The sequence below is a fragment of the Populus alba genome, chromosome 8 (genome assembly GCF_005239225.2).
Source record: "Populus alba chromosome 8, ASM523922v2, whole genome shotgun sequence".
NCBI lineage: Eukaryota > Viridiplantae > Streptophyta > Magnoliopsida > Malpighiales > Salicaceae > Populus > Populus alba.
Genome location: NC_133291.1, coordinates 18,344,740 through 18,366,470, shown reverse-complemented (window position 1 = coordinate 18,366,470; position 21,731 = coordinate 18,344,740). Strand labels below are relative to the sequence as shown.

Below are 21,731 nucleotides of genomic sequence, written 5' to 3'. Positions count from 1 at the left end.
AAATAATCAAGTATAATTCCAATAAAAAAAATATTGTCACCTTATAAATAATATTATATTAGCTGAAAAGAACATTTTTATTTAATTACAAACTAAGAAGCATTCAAACTCATCTAAATATTATCTCATTATTTTTTGTGTAATTATAATCTTAATAAAGTAACAATTAGCCTTTAAGTAAAATAAAATTTCTAGAAAAATAACTTTTTACATCCAATTCGAGCATAGCGGGACAAGCCAGACATTATTCTTAAAAAGGTTAAAAAGAAAGAAATGATATTCTAAAAGGAAAGAAGAAGAAGAAGAAGAAAAGCGACCTGTCGTTTAATTATGTTGTCATGCCAGAAGATCAAAGGTCCTCTTTAGTGCCGCGAAACAAAAACAAAAACCACCATCTTCACAATCGCCCCATCAAGATTTTCCAGAAAGATCCAAACTTTCTTCATTATTTTCAAAATTCTCAATCCCCCAATTCAATTCAACTCTCTCTCGTTCTTTTTACCTCGCAAAACCCTAAATTCTGGCAAGAATGCTTATTTTGTAGATGGGTTTTGGATTTCTAGGGTTTTTGACTTCAAAAAATGGGTGCTTTAACAAGTAGTGGTAACCACAAAAGAGATCACCCATGTAATTATAACCCATATTCAAATTCTCCAGATTTTCACATCTCTAAAAAGCCCAGATTCTCTACCATGCATCAAACCCGTAAATTCAACAACCAAACCCTAGGTTCTTCTAACAGTATTGCCTCTAGAATCTCTAAGTACCCAGAAACAGCTACGAAGTTTCGCCGAGAGGTTCATGCCCCTTGTAGTTTTCAGAAATTTACCTTGTCCAGGGTTAAAAGTGGTGGTTTTAGCGAAAAGGAGAGAAATCCTGGTCTTGAAGGTGATGTAATGGGGAATTTCTTGAGTAGCAAGTTGGATTATGCGAAACAAAGCGCGTTTGGTGCGATTGGATATTTGGTCAAAGAGAAAGAAGTGATTGATGTTGATGATGAGAGTGAGAAGATTGAGAAAGAAATTGTGTCTGAGGATTCTAGTATTGAAGAAGTTGAGGTTTCCGAAGAGGATGGAAGAGAGGGAGGGTCTGCGGTTTTGAACTGGATGTTGCGAAATGGGGTTGTGGGCAGTGAGAATGATGGTGATGTTAAAATTTTGGAGGAGAGATCAGTGGTTACTATTGATGGGAATTTAGGCGTGGAGAATACAGGGAAGATGTTGGGTTCATTGGCAATGAATAATGAATTTGGGGTTTTGACTGTTGAGACTTACAAGAAGTTGTTGGAGGATACAGAGAGGAGGAACGGGAGGTTGGGATCATTGAAATTTGAGATTGAGTACAATGAGAAAAGGTGGGATTCATTTAAGGCCTTGCGACCTGTGAAGAAGGAACCTGTGGAGGTGAGTTTTCCTCGTTGTTTTATTGAACTTGAGTTTTAGGTCTTCATACATTGTTTTGTTAGTGAGTTTGAGTGGTGTCTCCTTTTTTAGTTTAGGAAGAAGTATCTTTCTTAGCATGCCTATATTTTTATTTTTATTTTTATTTTTATTTTTTTAATGAAGTGTTGTTCTACTGGACAAAATGATTTTCAGGAGATATCGCTAGAGCCTTTTATCCCTCTCACACCTGAGGAAGAAACCGAGGTTAAACAAGCATTTTTTCCCAACAATAGGTATATTTGATTGATATTTCCTTTTGATTGCATTATTGATATTGCTGTGATAACATTATGTTGTTCATTCCTGTAGGAGGAGGGTCTTGGTCAGTCATGGCAATTCCAATATTGATATTACTGGACAAATTTTGCACTGCCTTGCACCAGGAGCATGGTTGAATGATGAGGTGATGATTTTGGATTATAGTTTTTTTAATAGTTATAGTTAGCAATGTGTTTTCCCACTTTATGTAGCTTGAAGTTAATGGTTCATGCATATATTTAGAATGTAATGTTACCGAGAATTAGTTTTTTTGCTGGGCTGCTAATATGGTTTTGTTGATACATTTATGTTTTCTTTTTTCAGGTCATAAATTTGTACATGGAGTTGCTCAAAGAAAGGGAAAGGAGAGAACCAAAGAAGTTCCTAAAATGTCATTTTTTCAATACCTTTTTTTACAAAAAGGTTTGTAAATTTACTCTCTGTCCTTCAATCTTTTTAAACATGAGTCCTACTGTAATGCATTGAAGTATTAAAAATAGTGCTCTTGGCAGCTATGGTTCAATTTTCTTGATAGTTAGTGAAGTTTGAGATGTCAATTGTGACTCCCCGCTTTATGTCCCCCCCCTGGCATTGTTCATTCTTTTCTTACCGTTATTTATTCTCAATGCAAATAACTAATTTCTCTGGTCTTGAAAAAGTGCTTTTCTGCGATGCTTCCTTCTGAGTCCATGTTTCCTAGTCAGCAACAGGTAGAAAAAGATAATTCCCAAAGCTCAACACCCCTCCCCCCTCAAAAAATAAAAATAAATAAATTAACAGAGCTGTTCATTCTATGCTGTTGCAGCTTTCTTCTCATGCTGATTGCATATGTTATTAGAGTTCAGAATTTTTCTTCTAATTTTTTGTTTATTGTTTCTCTCTTGTTGCTGACTGTGTTTGTTGTGTTTTGGCTGTGATTTTCTTTTTTTCAAGCTCGGAATATAACCTAAATGTTAATATCCAGTTAACAGGTGGAGGTAGGGGTGGCTATGATTATAGAGCTGTCAAAAGATGGACTACAGAAAAAAAGTTGGGATATTTCTTGATTGACTGTGACAAAGTAAGCAACGCAAATCCTTTCCACTTTTATGAGCACTTATTTTTGTTCACTGTTAGTTGCCATATTCTTATTTTTCTATTTTGCTCAGATATTTGTCCCTGTTCACCAAGAGATACATTGGTGTTTGGCAGTCATTAACAAAAAGGATCAGAAGTTCCAGTATCTTGATTCACTCAAAGGAAGGGACAACAGAGTTCTTGAAAGTTTGGTATGTTTTGTTTTGTTGTCTACATATTCATATATCTAGAGGCATGCCGTGAACTAGTTCAAAGGACCTTGTAGCTAAAGCCTCAACATCTCTATTTGTAAGTGACATGGTTCCATTGAGACTTCTTTAGAAGCTAATGGACCATTGATTGCAGCCGTTTCTATACTTTTCAAAAGCCTGTCCCTGCAACTAAACTCTAAGTCTGGAAGCCTGCAGTTAAAAAGTTGGATTACATATTGAAGGATAAAGATTGTGCTTTATGCATTTCCATTTTTCCCTAAGTGCATAGCAAATGCTTGTTTGATCCAACTATATATATAGATGGCTACTAATGTTCGGGTGAGGAGTTTACTTTTAAAAGCACTAAGTGATGCATATAATCTCCTTTTGTACGTCCTATTTAATGCTATGAAGTCATCTCTCCAAAAAAACAGATTCAAAGAATAAGCTCCAATCAGCAAACGGCTTGTATTAGGCTCCTATATGGGATACAGGACCTTCTAGGTAGGTGGACATGCCCCTGATACGTATTTGGGGAGAGCAGTTTCCCCTTATGATAGAAAAGGACGCTTCGATTCTGGCCATGTTTTGCGAGAATCCTTTCAGAATTCTTTGGGGTCAAAAGGGGTTGGTGATTTTCTGAAATTGGTTAGGTTTTGGAGCTGGTATCATTATTTTGCAGAATTTACTCTAAAGTCTAGTCAATCACACAGGTTTTTCCTTTGATTAAATTCTTGAGAGAATTGTAAACCATAGGATTTATAAGAAAGATAGTGTATCGAGGATTGTGGAGTTGTGCATGTATGAATCATCTTACAAATGGTCTTTGATCTTCTGAAAGTTGGTTATGCTTTGGAGCTGGTATCATTATTTGCAGAATTTACTCCCTCAAGTCTAGCTGACTAAAGGATTTGTTAGATAGATAATTATTGAGGACTGTGGGATCGCTCATGTATGACCATGAATTATGAGATTAATGTGGAAACCTCAAGTTTTATCCCTGGTAACAAGTGTGTTGCTGTACCATTAAGATGGTTTGTCTTGTATTCAGGAAATTTGAGTTGTGAATCTGTGATCTTGCACTTCAGTGGCTCCAAATCTTTATGCTTATTGCTGTTAGTTGCAAAACTGAAAAAGAGGGGGAAATGAAAAATATATGGGAAAAATGCTCAATCACACAACTTCTTCAATCTTGGCTGATGTTGTTTATTTATGTTTACCAGGCTAAATACTATGCTGAAGAAGTTAAAGACAAGAGTAAGAAAGACATTGATGTGAGTAATTGGGAGCGTGAATTTGTTGAAGACCTTCCTGAACAACAGAATGGGTGTGTATTCATTATTCTTATGTCATTAATTTTCTCTTGGAATCTAGTGGCTTATATATATATATTGTTTGCTACCATTTGTTGAAAAAAAAAGTCTGTAAATCATCACATCTGCTGAAGCTTGTGAGAGGGTCCAAAAGAAATACCCTGTTAAAAGCTTAACTTCTACAATAAAGAATGAATGATAAAGAAGTACAGTTTAACTCAACTAAGCCTCAGTGGAAAAACAGTTGGGGCAGCTAAATGGTCCAGCCTTTTTGGTTCTTTCATGATCCTGTGGACTAGATTTTTTGTGAGCTGTTGTGATGTTATATCTATAAATGAAAAAAGTCTGTCAAATGATCCATAGAATTAGCAGTTTTTCCTCCCTGACTTTACATTTAAAATTGGTATGTAGAAAGAGTGAAAATGAGCTTAACATGCCTGAACATGAATGCAACTTCTTGTTCTCTTTCTTTCTCTGTTGTCTTAAATGCTGCATTTTCCCTTGTCTGATGAAAATATGATTGGCTTTAAAATTTTAGGATATGGTGAGCTGTCAAGTTTTAGGGTGAGGTTTCTTAGTCCTGACCCATATTCATTGTCACTGTTCATTCTAGTGGGTCATAACTTGATTTTAACTACTTTGTTAAGGAAACAAATAGGCATGTGTACAATGTAATGCTTACGCGGTCTTAGAAAATGATGGATTAGTTGATAAAAGAATCTCAGTTTACTCATTCTAGTGGGTTATAGCTTGATTTTAACTACTTTGTTAAGGAAACAAACATGCATGTGTACAATGTAATGCTTACTCGGTATAAGAAAATGATGGATTAGTTGATGAAAGAATCTCAATTTACCGCTTCTCTTTGTCTGAGTTTCCTTATATATTTTTTGGATAATACTTTCGTACCGAGTATCATTGTTATTTTGTCTATGCTGTATAAATGTTTTGAACAAACCATGTTACAAATTTACACGGGCTACTTATGGTGCTTCATCGCTGAGGTGCCCAACTTACCTCAAGGAACTAGTATATGTTCCTGAAGTTCAGTCCATGTGTAGCTTCAGTCTGGTTGTGTGGACTTTCCCAATTCAATTCTGCTGAACACCTTAATCCACATAAGTTGTTTATATCAACTATTTAAATTATTTCCGGTATTAACATCATTTCCCTGTAAATAGGTATGACTGTGGTGTGTTTATGATCAAGTACGCTGATTATTATAGCAGAGGTATAGGACTTTGTTTTGGCCAGGTAAGATGATTATGCATTTAAAAAAGCTGATATATGTTCTCTTTGTATTAACAAAATGTGCTTAGTTCTCTAATTTATAGTTATTAGTCTGCATTAGTTGAAGATTAGAAATATGGAATTTGAAAGCCCATCCACCTGTCATAGATAAGCAGCCTTGATGGCTTCTTTTTCTCCAATGGCCTCATCGTGGTGGCTATCATCACTTGTTGTTCAAGGTTTCAAGCCAATGAACCAACTGGTTGACCTGCCAGTAGGGGTCAGTCATCCAATGATACTCCCTATTTCTATGGAATGGATGCCACACTCCTGGTCAGATTGCTAAAAGTCCTTGCAAGAGAAACCTCATTCCTTTTTTTCTTTTGTGGTACAATAAAACCTATGTCTTTATGTTTCTACATCTTGAGTCATCCTGATAACAAATCTTGGGCTCCTATGTAGGAAACCAGTAATTGTTGTCACCTGTAAGCTCAAATCTATATTTCCTTTGTTTGTAGGAGCACATGCCCTATTTTCGGTTGAGGACAGCCAAGGAAATTCTGAGATTGAGAGCTGACTGATTGAAAGCGTACATGTCCTACTAAAATAACATGTATCCATTATTTTGTATTAGTGATTCTGCAAGGAGCAGATCCGCCATATTTGACAGATGATTATAAACTGCCTGTGCCTTGTGAATAGAGGGCCCTTCAGCCTTTGTCAAGTGTCGATCTGGTAGCAACGCAAGCAGCTCCAGTTTACCCCGGACCGGTCATATAATCGATCAAAGATTATTCCTTGTGCAATGACCAGTACAACATCGACGATGAACATGGCAGGACTGGTGGCTGGTAATATGAGTGCAAGCTGAGCTGTGAGGGATTTTGTTTTTGCAAGAGTTGATCTAGGAAATGTCATGGTTTTGTAATTTTCAGAAACGAACGAGGATTTTGCTTCTCTTCTCACTCGTGTTATTTGCTGTCTACCCGTTTAATTCATTCAACCTGGTTATTTTAGTCGTCCTTCCGTGGTGGTTGGTTCATAATTGTAATGATCAAGTTTCTGCTTTTTGGGAAAAGAGAAATTCATGGTGGTCGTTTCTTTGGAGTATTTTAGAATTCTTACATGTTCGAACAAAACTGCTGTTGTGAATATACTGTTATTGAGAATAATAGATGTTAAAAAGATCATGTTTTTTTTAATTTAAAATTTAATTAGTTGCATAACAAGTCAATTTAAATTTTATAAAGATTAAGAAATGTGACTCAAGATTTAATAATCAAGAACAAGATATTTTAATCATGCATTAAAAGACCATTAAATATGGATGTAACTTGTTAGGAATTTTATTTGGGATTAATTTAGGATTAATTATTATTTTATTTGATATTTTTCAAAGTATAATTAGAATTGTTTTATCCTTTTTTTAATGGTGTATTTTAGAATCATTTTATTTAGATTTTTTTAATAGTATGTATTTTATGATTATTTTTTGTTTACCAAACATGTTGAACGTTGAAAATAGTCTTTTTTCTTTATTTTTTTCTTTTCTTCTCCCATTTCTATCACTTATTACATCACCCTTTTCTTTATTTCTTCACTATTCAATCTTTATAAAATATTTGGTAGACTTTTCTTAAAATTTATTAATCTTAAAAAAAAAAAAAAAGATGTTCTGAAACATTCATTAAATAACCATTAACCATTTTGAAATGCGATTCTTATTCCAAATAGCAATTATTAATAGAAATAATATTATAAAATATTTAAATATGTTATTTTTCAAATTATCGTACCAAAACTTTTAGCAAGTTATGTTTTTTTTTAAAAAAAAAAAAAAATCCAGTTTCTTTGGCATCTGTGTTCATAATCAGGTGTTCTGGTGTTGGTACATCACTCCATTTTATTTCTCAGACAGCATTTTAATTACTATTTCTAGAAATAGATTAATTGAGATACAAAGAAAGACAAATTTATATTAAAACCGTTCCAGAAATAGATTAATGTCTCCATCTCTTCACTGTTCCAAAAACAAATTAATTTAATATTAAGAAAAAAAACTAAGTCAGGTGGTGAAAGTATTGTAATACAATGTGTATTTTCTTTTTTATTATCATTTGATTTTTTTCTGTTTTGATCCCTTAATTTTTTCTTTCTTTCAATTCAATCCTTTAAAGTTGCATTTATTTGGGATTAGACTTGGTAAATTACTTTGCTGCCTTATCTAGGGGATCTTGCGATGTTATGAAAAAAAAAAAAAGTTGCTCCATTGATACTTGATTTGTTAAAATTAAATTAAATTTTATTGATTTAAAATAATTAAAGTTATGATTAAATTTAAATAAGAAGATACTCACCCTTCTTTTCTTGCCAAATTCAAAAACTAAAAAGCAGGAGTTGGGGAAGGTTTGACCTCCCCTTTTTTCTTGATTCATTCAAATTTTTTTAATTTAGGATTTGAGTCGTTGTTTTTGTGTTTGTCTTAATATGATCTTGCAATATCAAGAGAAATTTTTTGTGTTTAATCTTGCGAAACAAAATAAATTTTAACTAATTTAAACAATTAAGTTTTAAAAGATTAAAATTAAAAATATAACAAATCAGGGAACTAGGGTAAACAGACAGGATAATTTAGCTGGTGCGTATAATGCACACCACAACATTTGAGACGCTACCATCTTTGGATAGCTCGTGAGGTGTCATGTGGTGGCATTTAAAGAGTCACGATGTCTTCTTCCTTTGAGAACAACACGTGGTGATGAGTGTTGGTTAGTTTGTCGCCGATGTTGTTTTATTTTTTTTTATTTTCTCTCTTCTCTCCGAAATTTTTAACCATTTAAAGTTTTAGGATGATCCTCTTATTTATTAAGATTTTGATTTTGTTCCTCATTATTTTTATTTTTAATTTTTTTTGGCTCTTTTATAAAATTTCATTTTGTTTTCAATTTCATATTTATAATATGTTATTTTTTTAAAATTTGGTCTTCATTGTTTTTATTTTTTTGTCATTTCGTTAAACTGATTTTTCTTCTCAATTTCATCCTTGAATCAAACTTTGTTAGTTGTTCTTTATTTTTATTTTTTTTTCAATTATGATATTCATTATTTTAATTGTTATTTTTTAATTCTTTTGTATAATTAATTTTTTAAAATTTTTATTCTTTAAAATTTGATTCATTGATAATGAAGCTTTATAAGTTTTTCAAATAAGGTACTTCTAGTCTAATAACTTGAATTAAAGGTTTGAAAACTTAATACAGATTGACATCAATATTTTTTTGTTTTTTTGGACTTATTTTCTATTTTCATTTCATTATTCAAAATTGATTATATATATATATATATATATATATATAAAAAGCTGTGATTTTTTTTTGTTATCCCACTTTAATTACTCGAGGTATAATTTATCATTCTAACTCGAGTCAATTTGCTTGTCTTTTATTTAATTGTATCCTTTTATATTTAGTTGATTAAGAATTGAACATTTTTTCCAGGAAATTCAACTACATCTATTTTTTTTCATCGTCTAATTAAAATAAAACAACCATAATTATCAAATCTATAATCTGAATTGTCGATCTTCCATCTTAAAGAGTGTTTCTTTTTTGAAGTAACTTTTATGGTTATGATTTAAAAAAATAAGTTTTATAAAAAATATGATTAAGTGTTGTTAATTAGATTTAGATGTGTTTGATAAAAATTGTGGTTAAGATTTATGTATAATAAAAAAACATGTATAAAATATTTGGTAGTTATGGTTGCTTTTAAAATTACTTTATATTTAGAAATATATTAAAATAATATATTTTTTATTTTTAAAAATTATTTTTAATATCAGCACATTAAAATAATCTAAAACACCAAAAAAAATTAATTTGAAATAAATAAAAAAATATTAATTTTTTTCAAAACTGCTTTTGAAACACAAAAATAAATAATGTTTTACAAAACACAGTAAAAAACCATGTAAAAACTGCTTTATAAAAACTATATTCTACACTAAGTCTTTAGTGAGCTCCATAATATAAAATCACAATTTTTATAATTATCAAACATATTGCTGCGTTTTTTGCACAAACATAAAAACAAGTGTAAAAAACTGAGAACATGCTTGCAGCGTTGTGAAAGAAAAAATAATTGAACTCGCCGCGTAACTCAAGTCCACAAATATAGTCTCTATCAAACACGTTTATATATTCTTTTTGCATTTATCTTTTTATCCTAAAACGCTAATAAAGAACAGTGCATAATTTGAGACTAAAACTGACTGAGACATTGCTTGAAATTCTCTTTTCCTATTAACGATTAAATACAATGTTGAGTTAGCTCAAGGAGCAATCCGGTTCACAATTGGAAGGAAGAAAGAAAGACCAAGGAATTATACAGTATCTATTTCAATCTGCTTTTTTTTTTTTTTTTTTTTTTCAATTTCCTGAAACTTACCTCGAACAACATCCCCAAGCCACAAACCCATACATGTCATCAAACTCGTCTACACAATCTCATTTAACACACCCATTAACATCAATGAACATGAATCCCCACCGCCACAACAGCCAAAAGCCAGGATTTCAACAGCAACATTTGTCCTTGAGCACAGTCGATGTGTAGTCCGGCTGCATTAGACACTGACAAAAACCAAACACCATTCCCCGCTTGCTGACTGCAAGAGTCAAATTTAAGTTTATAAAAGGGAATTAATTATATACAGGTAATTGAGATCAAATCTCCTTTGCTGGAGCCAATTATATTGGATCAACAAGGACAAAATCATATTGTTGTAAAATACATGAGATGAGAGATTACAAGACAGGGCAGGATGCCTCAGGCGTAGCAGGCAACGCAAGTGCTGCATTAACGAGGAACTCTCTTCCGACTAAGTATCTCCTGTTCTTTTAGTCGATGCTGGAACCTAGCAAGGCGTGCTTGAAGGCTAACCAGGCCAGCTGCTTTGCGCGAGAGCACAAAGCTCAACTGGGTCACATAGTTGTCAATCAGACTTCCTGGTTGATCAACTTCCGCCAACAGTTTCATTTCCTGGTACACAAAGCCACACAGCATTAGCACACTGATGGTGATCATGCAATTAAAACAAAAGGAAGCAAAGCGAGTGGATGGGGGGGTTCACTTACTTCACGAACAATCTCCATTGTATCCTCTATTTCTTTTCTATGAGCAGCGATTAGGGCCTCTTCTTCCTAGAAAATCCCAAAAAGATTATCAATTAAGGGCACAATAAATATCTAACTAGACTGCACAAAAATTAGTAAAAATACCATATATATTACCAACCTCTAGTATTGCATTTATATTCCCATCAGGAGGATAAGGTTCATACTGTCGTGGTCCTGTGTTACTTGCACTAAAGTTTCCTGTATTCTGCTGCTTTGAATTTCCAGTGGGGAGATCAGGTCCACTGCCATCTTTTTTCAACCAGTTCCCTGATTTTTCTGATTTTTCTTCTCTGGATCCTTTTCTGCGGGTTGGTGACACCTTCGGCGCTTTCTCTTCTGTATCAACTGAGTGCTGGGTGTACAATGAATGGACCTTTTGACCAGTCAAGCCACCAAAGGAACTGTTACTTTCATACCTCTCCCTGTCTGCCAAGCCAGAAGTCAACCCGCTTTCTTCTCGTCCATTGTATGAAAAACCTGATGTAAAACTTGAGGGCTGTTTATCATAATCAACAGTAGGATTGAAGGATTGAGTTTCTTTTTCCACAACCCTTCTACCCATATCTGGCACTTTGACCTCTTGTTGCTCATAAACACCATCAACATCAGCAGAGACTGGCAGAGATGATGTAGAGGAAGCATCCTTATTAGTTGGTGGTAATGAACTTACAGCCTGATCCTTTTTTGCATTTCCACTTTTAGAAAGACTTTTAACCCTGTCATTTAAATAAGCATGCTTATCAATGAAGGGACAGGAGACCACTGCAACTATATTTCAGTTGAAGCAATTGGAACACGCTTACCTATCTGCATATCTCAATGTATTGAGTGTATGTTCACATGAGCCGGCATTTGGGGATATGCAAGAGATCATAACTGTCCTAGAGTTGCCCACAAAAGAATCACGGAGTACTTCTGTGAGCTTGCTCCCTCTGAATGGTATATGGATCTGGTCATTGTCCAGAGCACGAATGCACTCCTTGAGAGCCAAAAGGCTCTTGTTGATTTCTGCACCTTCAATCCTGCAAAAAACCATATGGAGCCTCAGGAAGTGCAAAACTGCCTTCCCAACAACAATCCAAAGCCATAGTGATTGTTGAACTACCACATCAGACAAGAAATTTTTTTGCAACGAGTACAACATATCCATCATCAGTGGTCATGAGGATGGACATCAGGCAAGATGATAATGCCAATCTAGTTTGTGCTGTTTTATGTATCATATGGAGAATGAATCCCATCAGTACAAGACTGGCATTGCTAGTTTAGGTGCCAGGAACCAGAAAAAAACGCAAAAGCTTTAGAGAAGTCTTAGTGTGGATCTATTACTGAATCTTTAAATTACCCCCACAGCAAACATAATGTGATGGATCAAGATACCAAAAAAATAACAAGACCTGACTCTCCTAAAAAAAAACCTAGATAATACAGCTAAAATCCAGCACCTTAATTAGAAGAAAATTAGCTCGCCCACCCCCAGCTCAATGAATTCTAAACATGTGTATGGGATACTCAGCTGATTGATGGCCCCAATTAACCATGCAATGCCAAAGAGGCAACCAGATTGCAAAAGATAGCATTACCAGTCTTCATCACAAAACCAAAATCCATTGAATAGTTAAACACTGCCTGACAGAGGTGCAGGAAGAATGGGAAGATCTTTGAAAAAATTCATTCTAGGAAATTTTGAAATTTTATTTGTCTTACGTAGTAAACTCGTTTACCTTAAAATCCTGAAGGTTTCTTCAGAAAATTAACTTTACCAAACAAAGTAACTGCTTCAGACATAATAAATGAGTAATTAGCATCTCTACCATTGAAATTTGTATTTTTCTGTCCCCAAATTCTTTAGACAGGCCAAGCTGGAAAGAGAAAAAAATCTGAGGAAACCCGCCCTATTGGCACACTAGTCATGCAGCATAAACAGGCCTTGATGTTGCTGATCAACAGATCGTATTTGATTGACATGAAATAATAAATGGATTCTTAAAAACTCAAGCAATGGAGTAGAGTCAGTAATTAACAAAAACCAGAGTAATGAACTTGAAGTTAGAGCAAAAGAAGAGATGAAGAGTATGGTTCAGCTAAAGGGTACCTTGTTTGCCGGTCATTGTCAGTGGTGTCTGCGCCTCGTTCACTGCCAGCAAGATCAATAAATGAAATTTTCCCAACTACTTTTCCACTTTTAGACTCATTCACATCATTGTTCCTCCTGGAGTCCTTTACTTCGCTGTGCTTCTTAACGGCGAGTTGTAAAATAGCATGTGATCTTGAAGATTCTTCATTGGCACCAGTAGATCCTGTACTTCTGGCAGCATTCCCCCTCTCAATATATTCCTTGACAATTTGTACATCAGAAACTTCAAATTCTTGCAGTCCAACAATGCAAACTTGTTGCCTACCATCTTCTCTCATACAAAGTTTCCTAATTGAGAAGAACAATTGAATTCAGCATACATGGTTGAACTCATTAACCATTCACACTTCAAGACTTTTAGACACATGAATGAACACATACATAAAAATTATTCTGAGGAAAACATACAGAAAAGATAATGCCTGCTTGACAAGGGACAATGCGGCTTCTTATGGTTACACTTCAATTAACTCAAGTTACGAAACTAGCCCAAATTTTTTTTTAAGAAAAAAAGTGAAGAAATTACCGTCTATAAATGGATGTTACAGATTCACAGTGTAGGTAAAATTACAAAGCAAATGGATATTATAGAATTATTGTTAAAGAAAAAAAGTCCTTTTTATTACTTCTTATGCCACAACCGCACTGGAGAAACTTATACAAATGTGACTTTTAAGTCACCATAGCAAGCACCCATGGAACACAGTGACTGAGGAATCATATCAGCCAAGGTTTCAAGTCATATTTAGCCCCATTACAAACTGAATCTAATAGATATCCAAGTTCTGAAGACAGTTTTTTTAAGGAAAAAAAAATGAAATAAACCAGTTTGAACAGGGAAACACTAACTTTCTTTCACTGAGAAGATCGAAGAGTTTTCCACCATATATTTCAAAAAAGCTAAGCCACAATTTGAATCTCTGATTATGATAAACTGGCTGACGCAACAATCTAACAAGATCTTCAGCAGCTCTAAGAGGCAGGGGCTGCATTGTGAATGTCTTACCACTACCTGAAATAAAAGCAGCATCAGGATTTCAGCTGTGCACAAGAGTTTGGACTGAACTTGACTTCAGAAAGAGGCAGCATCTTTGAAACAAAAACTTCAAAGTCAAGATAAGTAATGAATCAACACCCCCTCCATGGCTTCCACCACAGGGAAACCAAAACAAATGTGCAGAAGGTGAAAACAAGTGAAAGTGCTGTATGGAATTTTTTTTTTTTTTTTTTTTTCAGAATTCATAGCAACATTGATCCAAAGACTTAACCTGGGACGGTTTGTAAAGAAAATGTATCCAATGGAAAAAAATGGACATAATGAGGAAAAAATACAGCAAGCATCCATCAAAAAAAAGAAAGAAAGGAGGATTTCTACCTGTCTGACCATATGCAAAACATGTGGCTTTTGTTCGCTGAAAAATGGTGGGGATGATTGGTTCCACAGTAACCCGATATACCTGTTTCAGAGAGGGAAGCAATCATTTCTTTGAGCTAACCAATAAAAAATTACAAAGGAACTACTTCACTAATAATAGACAAAAAGACGAATGGATTAGAAGAAAAAAATGTCATTTGAGCTGAATTCCAGCATAAAATATATCGCTTATAGGTCATAAAAATACTCTCATGATTCACACATTCTCTTAACTGAAATAATATTTTCACATTCTTGTAACTAAAAGCAAGCATGATTCATAGTGGTGGTTACATTTCAACTTCTATCCCTGACAGAAAAGACATTACCTCATCATTGGTGACCCGCTCATCTAGAACAGCATCAAAACAGAACTCATGCTTCTCGACATATGCAGTCAAATCCACCTGCCATGTTGGAATGAAATATCAGTCCTCTGAAAATGACAAATGAAGAGAAAGAGAACAGTCTTCCAGGACTTCAACAAAAAAAATCAACTGGCATCTGAAAAATCTTAACAAAAATAATGTTTGTAAGACTTTTTTTCAACATCGTGGAAACAAACCTTTAGCTTGGGCTCATGGACGGTCAAAGCATTGTCATACACGGTTACAATGTCATCCTCCTTCCTAGCAAGCTCTTTCTTGTTCAGTGGTCTTTTACGTACCTATGGCACAGATATCATATCATCAAGAGCTTTCCAGGCAACTTTCTCATATGCTTGTGAATGAATCAAATGGAAAACAGAACAAAAACAAACAGGATATCATCCATATGCCAGGATTGACTAACGCTGGATAAAAAGGATTAAGAACGTGAAAGACCAACAAAAATGAAAAAGGTTTTCCCAGTCTGTCATGCTAGCTAGTATAATGTGATTCTGCAAATACTTTCTGGAAAAAAAAAAAAAAAAGCATTGTTGCCCATGGAACATCTCATAAAGGCTTGGTTCCAACATTTCTCCTTAAAAAACCACAGATTTGGGATTGACTTCGTTTAGTAACAAACAATGCATCTAAGATAGCTTCTCCTAAATACCAAAAAATAGCAATAAAAGTTTTTCAAGTTAAAGCAAAATATTAGGGGAATCCAAGAACTGAACTTGGTAAATGTAGCAGTGAATTAACTAAAATTAGAGTTTTATGTCTATATCATCAGTGATGATGCAATTCTTCACCCAACAAAAATGACAAGTTTTCACACAAAAATTTTGTGCTCACAGCTTTACCATGTTTCTTCATGCGGGCACATAAATGAAATCATGCAAACCCACGGAATCTTGCTACCCTACAAATCAACTTACCACAACTTTAATTTTAGCCACATTATTTTCCTTTGAGCTGTTCTCTTTTTCATTAGTAGGGAACGGAACTGACAGATCTGCATCAGTTTGCTCTCTTTGTTGTCTGCTACTATTCACGTTGAAATCATTTTCAAATCCTTTTGAAGCACCAGGCATCAATGGTGATGGATCAAATGGTTCTGGGATGACATGCTGAAAAGGATATGAAAACATCAATAAAAAGGAATAAGGGGCAGTATCCTCCCAATATCAAGCAAACAAAGAGAGAGAGGAAGAGGAAGACAATACTAAAAATCCCAACAGATGCATCCGCTTATATGAAGTGATAAGCTGCCAAGCCAAAATGGCTAAAGGAGAATCCATCAAGAAGAGGAGGACTTATCAGAATTCCATAGCCTCGATGATTCTAAACTCCTGAATCCAATTCTAGAATCAGCAACTAATATCTACTTACTGTCAAATTAATTCAGTTACTGACAGCTTCACCTTGAGAGAGAAAAGGGTAAAAAATACAGCTTAAGAGCTATAGGCCCACTAGCAGACAGATGTGAGAGTGGATTGGTTCAAGCAAGATCACTATCTTAAAGAGCATCATCGCATAGACAGCTAAAGTTAATCCTTTTCCTCTTGTTCTTCATTCTTGCATGTGAATAGAATTTCACAACACTGACACGTGGAGGAGGGAGAAGCAAATAACAATATCACCTATAATCTAGTTAAAGTAAACAATTTGGTGTTAAGAACTGAATCCTTTACCGGTTGCTCATATTAAAGTCGGGACTCTTGAAAGCAATATAAGTAAATTCCTCCCTCCAAGTTAGATGAAGTACCTCAGATAGAAGCTCTGTATCATCCATAGCATGAAGATCCAAAAGCCCAGCTCCAAAATCGCCCCTAAACTCTGGAGAATAAAAGCCATCCGAGGAAGAAACACCAGCTGAAGTTTGGGCAGTTGGGGTGTAAGACTCGGGAACAGACTCTCCATTGAAATTGAGGCTTCTCATAAGCTTAAAAAGCCTCTGTTTCTCTTCCGCAGATTGCGCTCCATAACCCTTCAACAAAGACAACATAACCACCCAACTCAGATCCAAGGAAAACCACAAATTCATTCAACCACATTTGCTTTACTTAACATAGTTTCTAATACATAAATACTACAAGAAGCACACAAGTCCACGTTCCAAACATAACTCGGCAACAAAACCTCCAAATTTGTTTCTGATCCTAAATGCACAATCACTTCAAATAGAAATCCAAATAAACACCATTAATTTACAACGAAAGCGAATTAAAAATCCATTACATTTTCCGTCCATACCTGCATTAAAATATTAGGGAGGAGGCGATGATCGATGCCGGTAGAAGCCATGGGAGAGGCCAGATGCTGCAAGCCGGCAGACTGAAGCCACCTAGCCATAACCGCATCGCCAGCATCACTAGTGGGACCCAAGGACCCACCAGCGCCGGCATGATCATAAAGTGCGGTTGCAGTAGCAGCAGCAGCAGCAGCAGCAGAATTGGTTTGCTGCATCTGGCCGCCCATGTGGCGCTGCGATCGCCTTTGGGGAGCCAATTTTCAAGATCTATCTTTCACCACCGCTTCACACACATATTAAATAAACAAATAAAAGGAAAAAAATTAACAATGCAAAACGAAAAAAATAATTAATTCAAAAAAATAAAAATAAAATTACTTACAAGGAGGAGAGAATTCAAATCCAAAAGAGAACATGAAACGAAATTCAAACAAAATCCCGATCTTATCACACGCTTCTCTTTTCTTCGATTTTGTTTACGAGAGATGAAGTTGTGAATTGAGAGAGATCTGCCAAGTGAGAGAGATATCTTTGACGCAGATCTGAAGCTGATGAAAAGCGGAACCCTTTCTTTTTTTAATCTTTTGGAAATAGGAGCGTCGTTGGAAATGGTTTGCCGTTTGAGGGGAGAAGAAAAGAAATGTTATTAGCAGAAAGCTCCGCGAGAGAGAGAGAGAAGCAGAGAGGGAAGGGAAGGGGTTGCTTGCGATGCTGATATGGTAAATACTTCTGCTTACTTTATGAGATGGATATATATATATATATATATATATATATATATATATATATATATATATATTAGACTATTATCGTTTTCTTTCTTTCTTTTTTATAAAACGGCTATTTTGAAACTTTGTTTTGTGACTAATTTACCCTCCTTATTTTTGCTTATTTTCCCTTTTTTTTTTTTTTAACATACAAAGAATTGTAATAAGTTTTTCAATTGAAAATATATTTAAATTATATTTTTTTTATTTTTAATATTAACACATTAAAAATAAAAATAAAAATATTAATGTGATATTTTTTCAAGTAAACAATAATTTAAAAAGTAAAAGTTATTATAATACTAAATAGATATTAACAACTAAATTATTCTATTTCTAATAAGAAATTGGTGTATGACAAAAAAAATTCATGGATTCGATTTTGATAATACAATTTATTTATCAACTAATTACATCGTATCTCAAAAATATTAATTTGCAAAAAGAAAAAAAATATTAATTTTACTCTAGTTGTAAAATTGAACAAAAATCTCAATGTTAGAAAAAAAAAAAGTTTTTTTTTTAATTTAAGGGGAAAATAATAATTTGAAAAGTTATGATACAAAAAAGAAGCATTTGAAAAGAGATTAAAGATGTTGGGTTTAAAATGTGGTTAAAAGAACCTTTATTGACATTGTAAAATAGACAAACTATGCATTATTTATATTATTTTTGTAGTGTAATAAATTTATATTAACTAATATGGTTTATTATAGGTGTATTAAATGATAAATATTGAAATAAAAGGGGAAAACCTAAAAAAAAAAAAGGCTTGTAACTACCAAATTTGAGGATAACTTTAGCTTTTAAAGATAGGATCCATGCGAATCCTATATTCGAAAATTTTGTTATAAAAAATATAATAACGACTACTATCTTTAGTTATATAATTCAAAATGTCATCCTCAAATTAGAATATATTTGCTTTTCAAATAGTTTGATTGTGGTTTTAAAAAAATAAATTTTAAAAAAATATGATTAGCTAAGATTAGTTGGATTTAAATACGTATTTGGTAAAAATTGTAGTTGAAATTTATGTACAGTAAAAAACATATATAAAATATTTGGTAGTTGTGTGGTTGCGATTGCTTTTTAAAGTACTTTTTACTTGAAAATACATTAAAATAATATATTTTTATTTTAAAAAAAAACTATTTTTGATATCAGCTTATCAAAATAATCTAAAAACACAAAAAAATAAATATTAATTTGAAGCAAAGAAAAAAATTAAAAAAAAAATTATCAAATTTTTTCAAGAGTACTTTTAAAATGCAAAAACAAACAGTGTTTTATAAAAACTCAGTTAAAAAAATATATAAAAACTGCTTCATAAAAAATTGTATTTTAAATTCAATTTTTTAGTGGGTTCCATAATATAAAATGTAATTTTTACAATTATCAAATACTTTGTTATATTTTTTACATCACAAACACAAAAACAGTGCAAAACAAACATAAATCTTGAACAAACTTTATAATGAATAATATGACTCATTGTTCATTTGATGTTTCTTTCGTTCCAAGGTCTCTGAGATTTTTTATTTTTCCAGGATTGATATTAATTAGCGTGGTTTTGAAAATATATTTTTAAAAAATATAATTATTGTATCCAAATGAAAAATGCCATTAAACAATTATTACCTCTGAAATATCATCTTTCAACTTAGAGCATCAAATGAGAAAAATAATTGAAAAATGTCAAGTGCCGAAGCTAATAATGATGATGGGCCTAAGAAAAGATATGTTCTTCTAGCAAAACAAGATAAATTACCCGAACATCATAAATTCACTCTATTAAACCAAACTTTGAGTGGAGTTGACCCATTGGGTTAATTAATTCTCTTCTAAAGAATATTAAACCATTATTGTTTTGAAAAAAATATTTAAAATGTTTTATTGGGCCAAACCGGTCACCTCTAGGCTGATTTTTTTGACATATAATTTGATTTAATCAGGTTTCTGGTCAACCTATCAGGTTGGGTCGAGCTTAATAAAAGTGCATAAATCCTCTTTTGTAACACATGGCAATTCATTTTAATTTCCTTACCATTGCTAGGCTGATGCATAAGGTTAGAAAATAATGACACCAAATATTCAATTCAAATTCACTTTTGCTAGGACGGCACTTGATGGAAAACACCAGAAATATGTTGGGAATAGAAAGAATTAAGAGAGAAATTAAAATAAATAAATAAATAATAAATAAATAGAAAGAGGGTGCATGGAAGGACATGTTTGTTTGTTTAGGTAAAGACACATATATTTTATACGCCAAGTCAAATATTTACCAAGCAATCAAAATGAAGAGTCTTGAAAGCATAGATCTCGAAGTAAAAGCCAATTATGTTTCACTTCCGAGTCGAGGAGTAGATCTGGCATGGCAATCCCGGCCAGCCTTGCTCGAGAGAAACACCTTTCAAATCAATGTATGGAGGAGTACAATATTTGATAATGATGATTGTTATTATTATTTTATATTTTTATATATAAAAAAAAAGGATTATCTGGCATTGTTATTATTATTACTTGCTCTATGTGCTCCATATCTGATGGAAGAGATTAAAGATTACCCTCCAAGACTTGGTGATAGTCTATCTAATGCATTATAATTACCAAGAGGACGATAATATTTATATAAAAAAACAAGAAGAACATGATACTAAAATTTATTGGCTTGAACTGGATAAAAAACCAAATTTTAAAAAATAAGAAGGGTGGAATTTTAAAAAAATATATACTTTTATAAAATTATTTCTTCCTATAAAAATGAACAATTAAAAATTTAAGAATCAAATTTGATAAAAACAAAAAAAAAAATCAATAAGGATTAATTTAAAAAAAAAAAACTAATTAAATGAATTATTAAAAAAAAGAAGAAGAACTAGAACCAAAAGCAAAGGGACTAAATAAAAACAAGATAGAAATATAGGGGTTGTCTTGAAAAATCAAATGGAGGGCACAAAAATTAAGGAAGAGAGAGGAAAAAAAAAACTAGCCGCTGCCAACAACCCAAAAATCCTATGAGTGTGCATATGTCACATATCTAAGAAAAGGATCCAAGATGAAACTTATGCTATCCCTAAATAACATTTTCTTCCACTCTAATTAGCGATATGCATCATTTGAAGATAACAGAGTAGTTGATATGTGCTCAACAAGTATTGCCTTTTTTTTTTTTATTATTAAGAAAAATACTCAATGAACCTTGCTCTATTGACTAATTACAAAACAAATCATAAATAAAATGACACAAATACCCTTTAATTGGAGTTCAATTATTTAGCATCAAGGTCATAAAAGGTTATTTTACAGTGCAAGATAATTGCCTATTATGGAATGGGTCTCCTTATGTGTGTTTTGTTTCCTCCAATGGCAAGGAGGTATTTTTATTGTGGGCCACATATGTTAGAATAAGAATTAACCCTAATTATAAGGACAAACAAAAATAATAATTAAAGGGCAGTGTTGTAATTTAAATCTAAAAAGCAAATTACCATTTTGCCCCCACTCAATTTTAGAATACTAAAATTGTCCCTAGACAAAGCTTATGCTACACCATGATAACATTTTCTCCGGCTCCAATCAGCCACACATGCCGTTCGAAGACGGCGGAGCAACAATACCTGCCCAACACATGTCCCATTTTCTTTTCTTTTGTATCCTGAAAATACTTAATGTATAAAATGACAGAAATACCTTTTAATTGAAGAGTTAAATTATTTGGCATCAAGGCCGTGGAGGTCATTTTATTGTGCAAGAAGATTGGCTATTAACAGCGAACACAGTGGCCATATTGTGTTTGTGTGCAAAGTGTTTTTCCAATCTTTTTTAGTTTTTTTTTTTTAATACAGTGACCCATAAATTAACTTAACGGCTCAATAATACAAACTTTATTTTTAGGAATCTAACAACTATATTATACATTCAAAACAAAAACTCAATATATAAAAGGTAACATGAGCTATATTATCAAAATAATATTCATGATTGACCGATTAGGGAATTCCTTTTCATCTTAACTTAGTTTAAGAATAATCTTTTTTATTGTCAATATAAAAAAAAATAGTACCTCTTCTTTATAAACGAGAGATGATATTAGAACATCC

At 33.1% G+C, this 21,731-nt stretch overlaps 2 protein-coding genes across 3 annotated transcripts; one reads left to right on the top strand and one right to left on the bottom strand.

Annotated features, from left to right (window-relative positions):
* The first annotated feature begins 260 nt into the window (after positions 1-260).
* LOC118032839 (ubiquitin-like-specific protease ESD4) lies at positions 261-6,621 on the top strand. Of its 2 annotated transcripts, XM_035037614.2 has the most exons (9): positions 263-1,403; positions 1,596-1,675; positions 1,752-1,845; positions 2,025-2,123; positions 2,665-2,760; positions 2,849-2,968; positions 4,192-4,295; positions 5,463-5,535; positions 6,030-6,621. In XM_035037614.2, the coding sequence occupies exons 1-9, from the start codon at positions 582-584 to the stop codon at positions 6,090-6,092; spliced, it is 1,551 nt and encodes a 516-aa protein (XP_034893505.1). In that variant the 5' UTR covers positions 263-581; the 3' UTR covers positions 6,093-6,621. The 2 variants fall into 2 exon arrangements, with proteins under 2 accessions (XP_073267100.1, XP_034893505.1); XM_073410999.1 differs by lacking the exon at positions 5,463-5,535 and having other exon boundaries at positions 261-1,403.
* Positions 6,622-9,789: 3,168 nt separating this feature from the next.
* Positions 9,790-17,589, bottom strand: LOC118032838 (kinesin-like protein KIN-13A). The gene is made up of 14 exons (XM_035037612.2): positions 17,241-17,589; positions 16,861-17,141; positions 16,373-16,594; positions 15,543-15,734; positions 14,805-14,906; positions 14,569-14,646; positions 14,201-14,282; positions 13,675-13,837; positions 12,784-13,113; positions 11,492-11,710; positions 10,807-11,404; positions 10,647-10,712; positions 10,321-10,551; positions 9,790-10,177 (listed from the first exon to the last, which is right to left on the bottom strand). Exons 2-13 carry the CDS (start codon positions 17,083-17,085, stop codon positions 10,369-10,371), a joined length of 2,460 nt encoding a protein of 819 aa, XP_034893503.1. The 5' UTR covers positions 17,086-17,141; positions 17,241-17,589; the 3' UTR covers positions 9,790-10,177; positions 10,321-10,368.
* Positions 17,590-21,731: the final 4,142 nt, after the last annotated feature.

Excerpts from the sequence above, each read along its gene's own strand:
- LOC118032839 (XM_035037614.2), top strand. The coding sequence starts at position 582 with ATGGGTGCTTTAACAAGTAGTGGTAACCACAAAAGAGATCACCCATGT. Across the intron at positions 1,676-1,751 it reads GCATTTTTTCCCAACAATAG|GAGGAGGGTCTTGGTCAGTC; the intron begins GTATATTTGATT and ends TCATTCCTGTAG. Across the intron at positions 2,969-4,191 it reads ACAGAGTTCTTGAAAGTTTG|GCTAAATACTATGCTGAAGA; the intron begins GTATGTTTTGTT and ends TATGTTTACCAG.
- LOC118032838 (XM_035037612.2), bottom strand. The coding sequence starts at position 17,085 with ATGGGCGGCCAGATGCAGCAAACCAATTCTGCTGCTGCTGCTGCTGCT. Across the intron at positions 13,114-13,674 it reads GATCTTCTCAGTGAAAGAAA|GAAACTTTGTATGAGAGAAG; the intron begins GTTAGTGTTTCC and ends CTTCTCAATTAG. Across the intron at positions 10,552-10,646 it reads CAATGGAGATTGTTCGTGAA|GAAATGAAACTGTTGGCGGA; the intron begins GTAAGTGAACCC and ends TTTGTGTACCAG.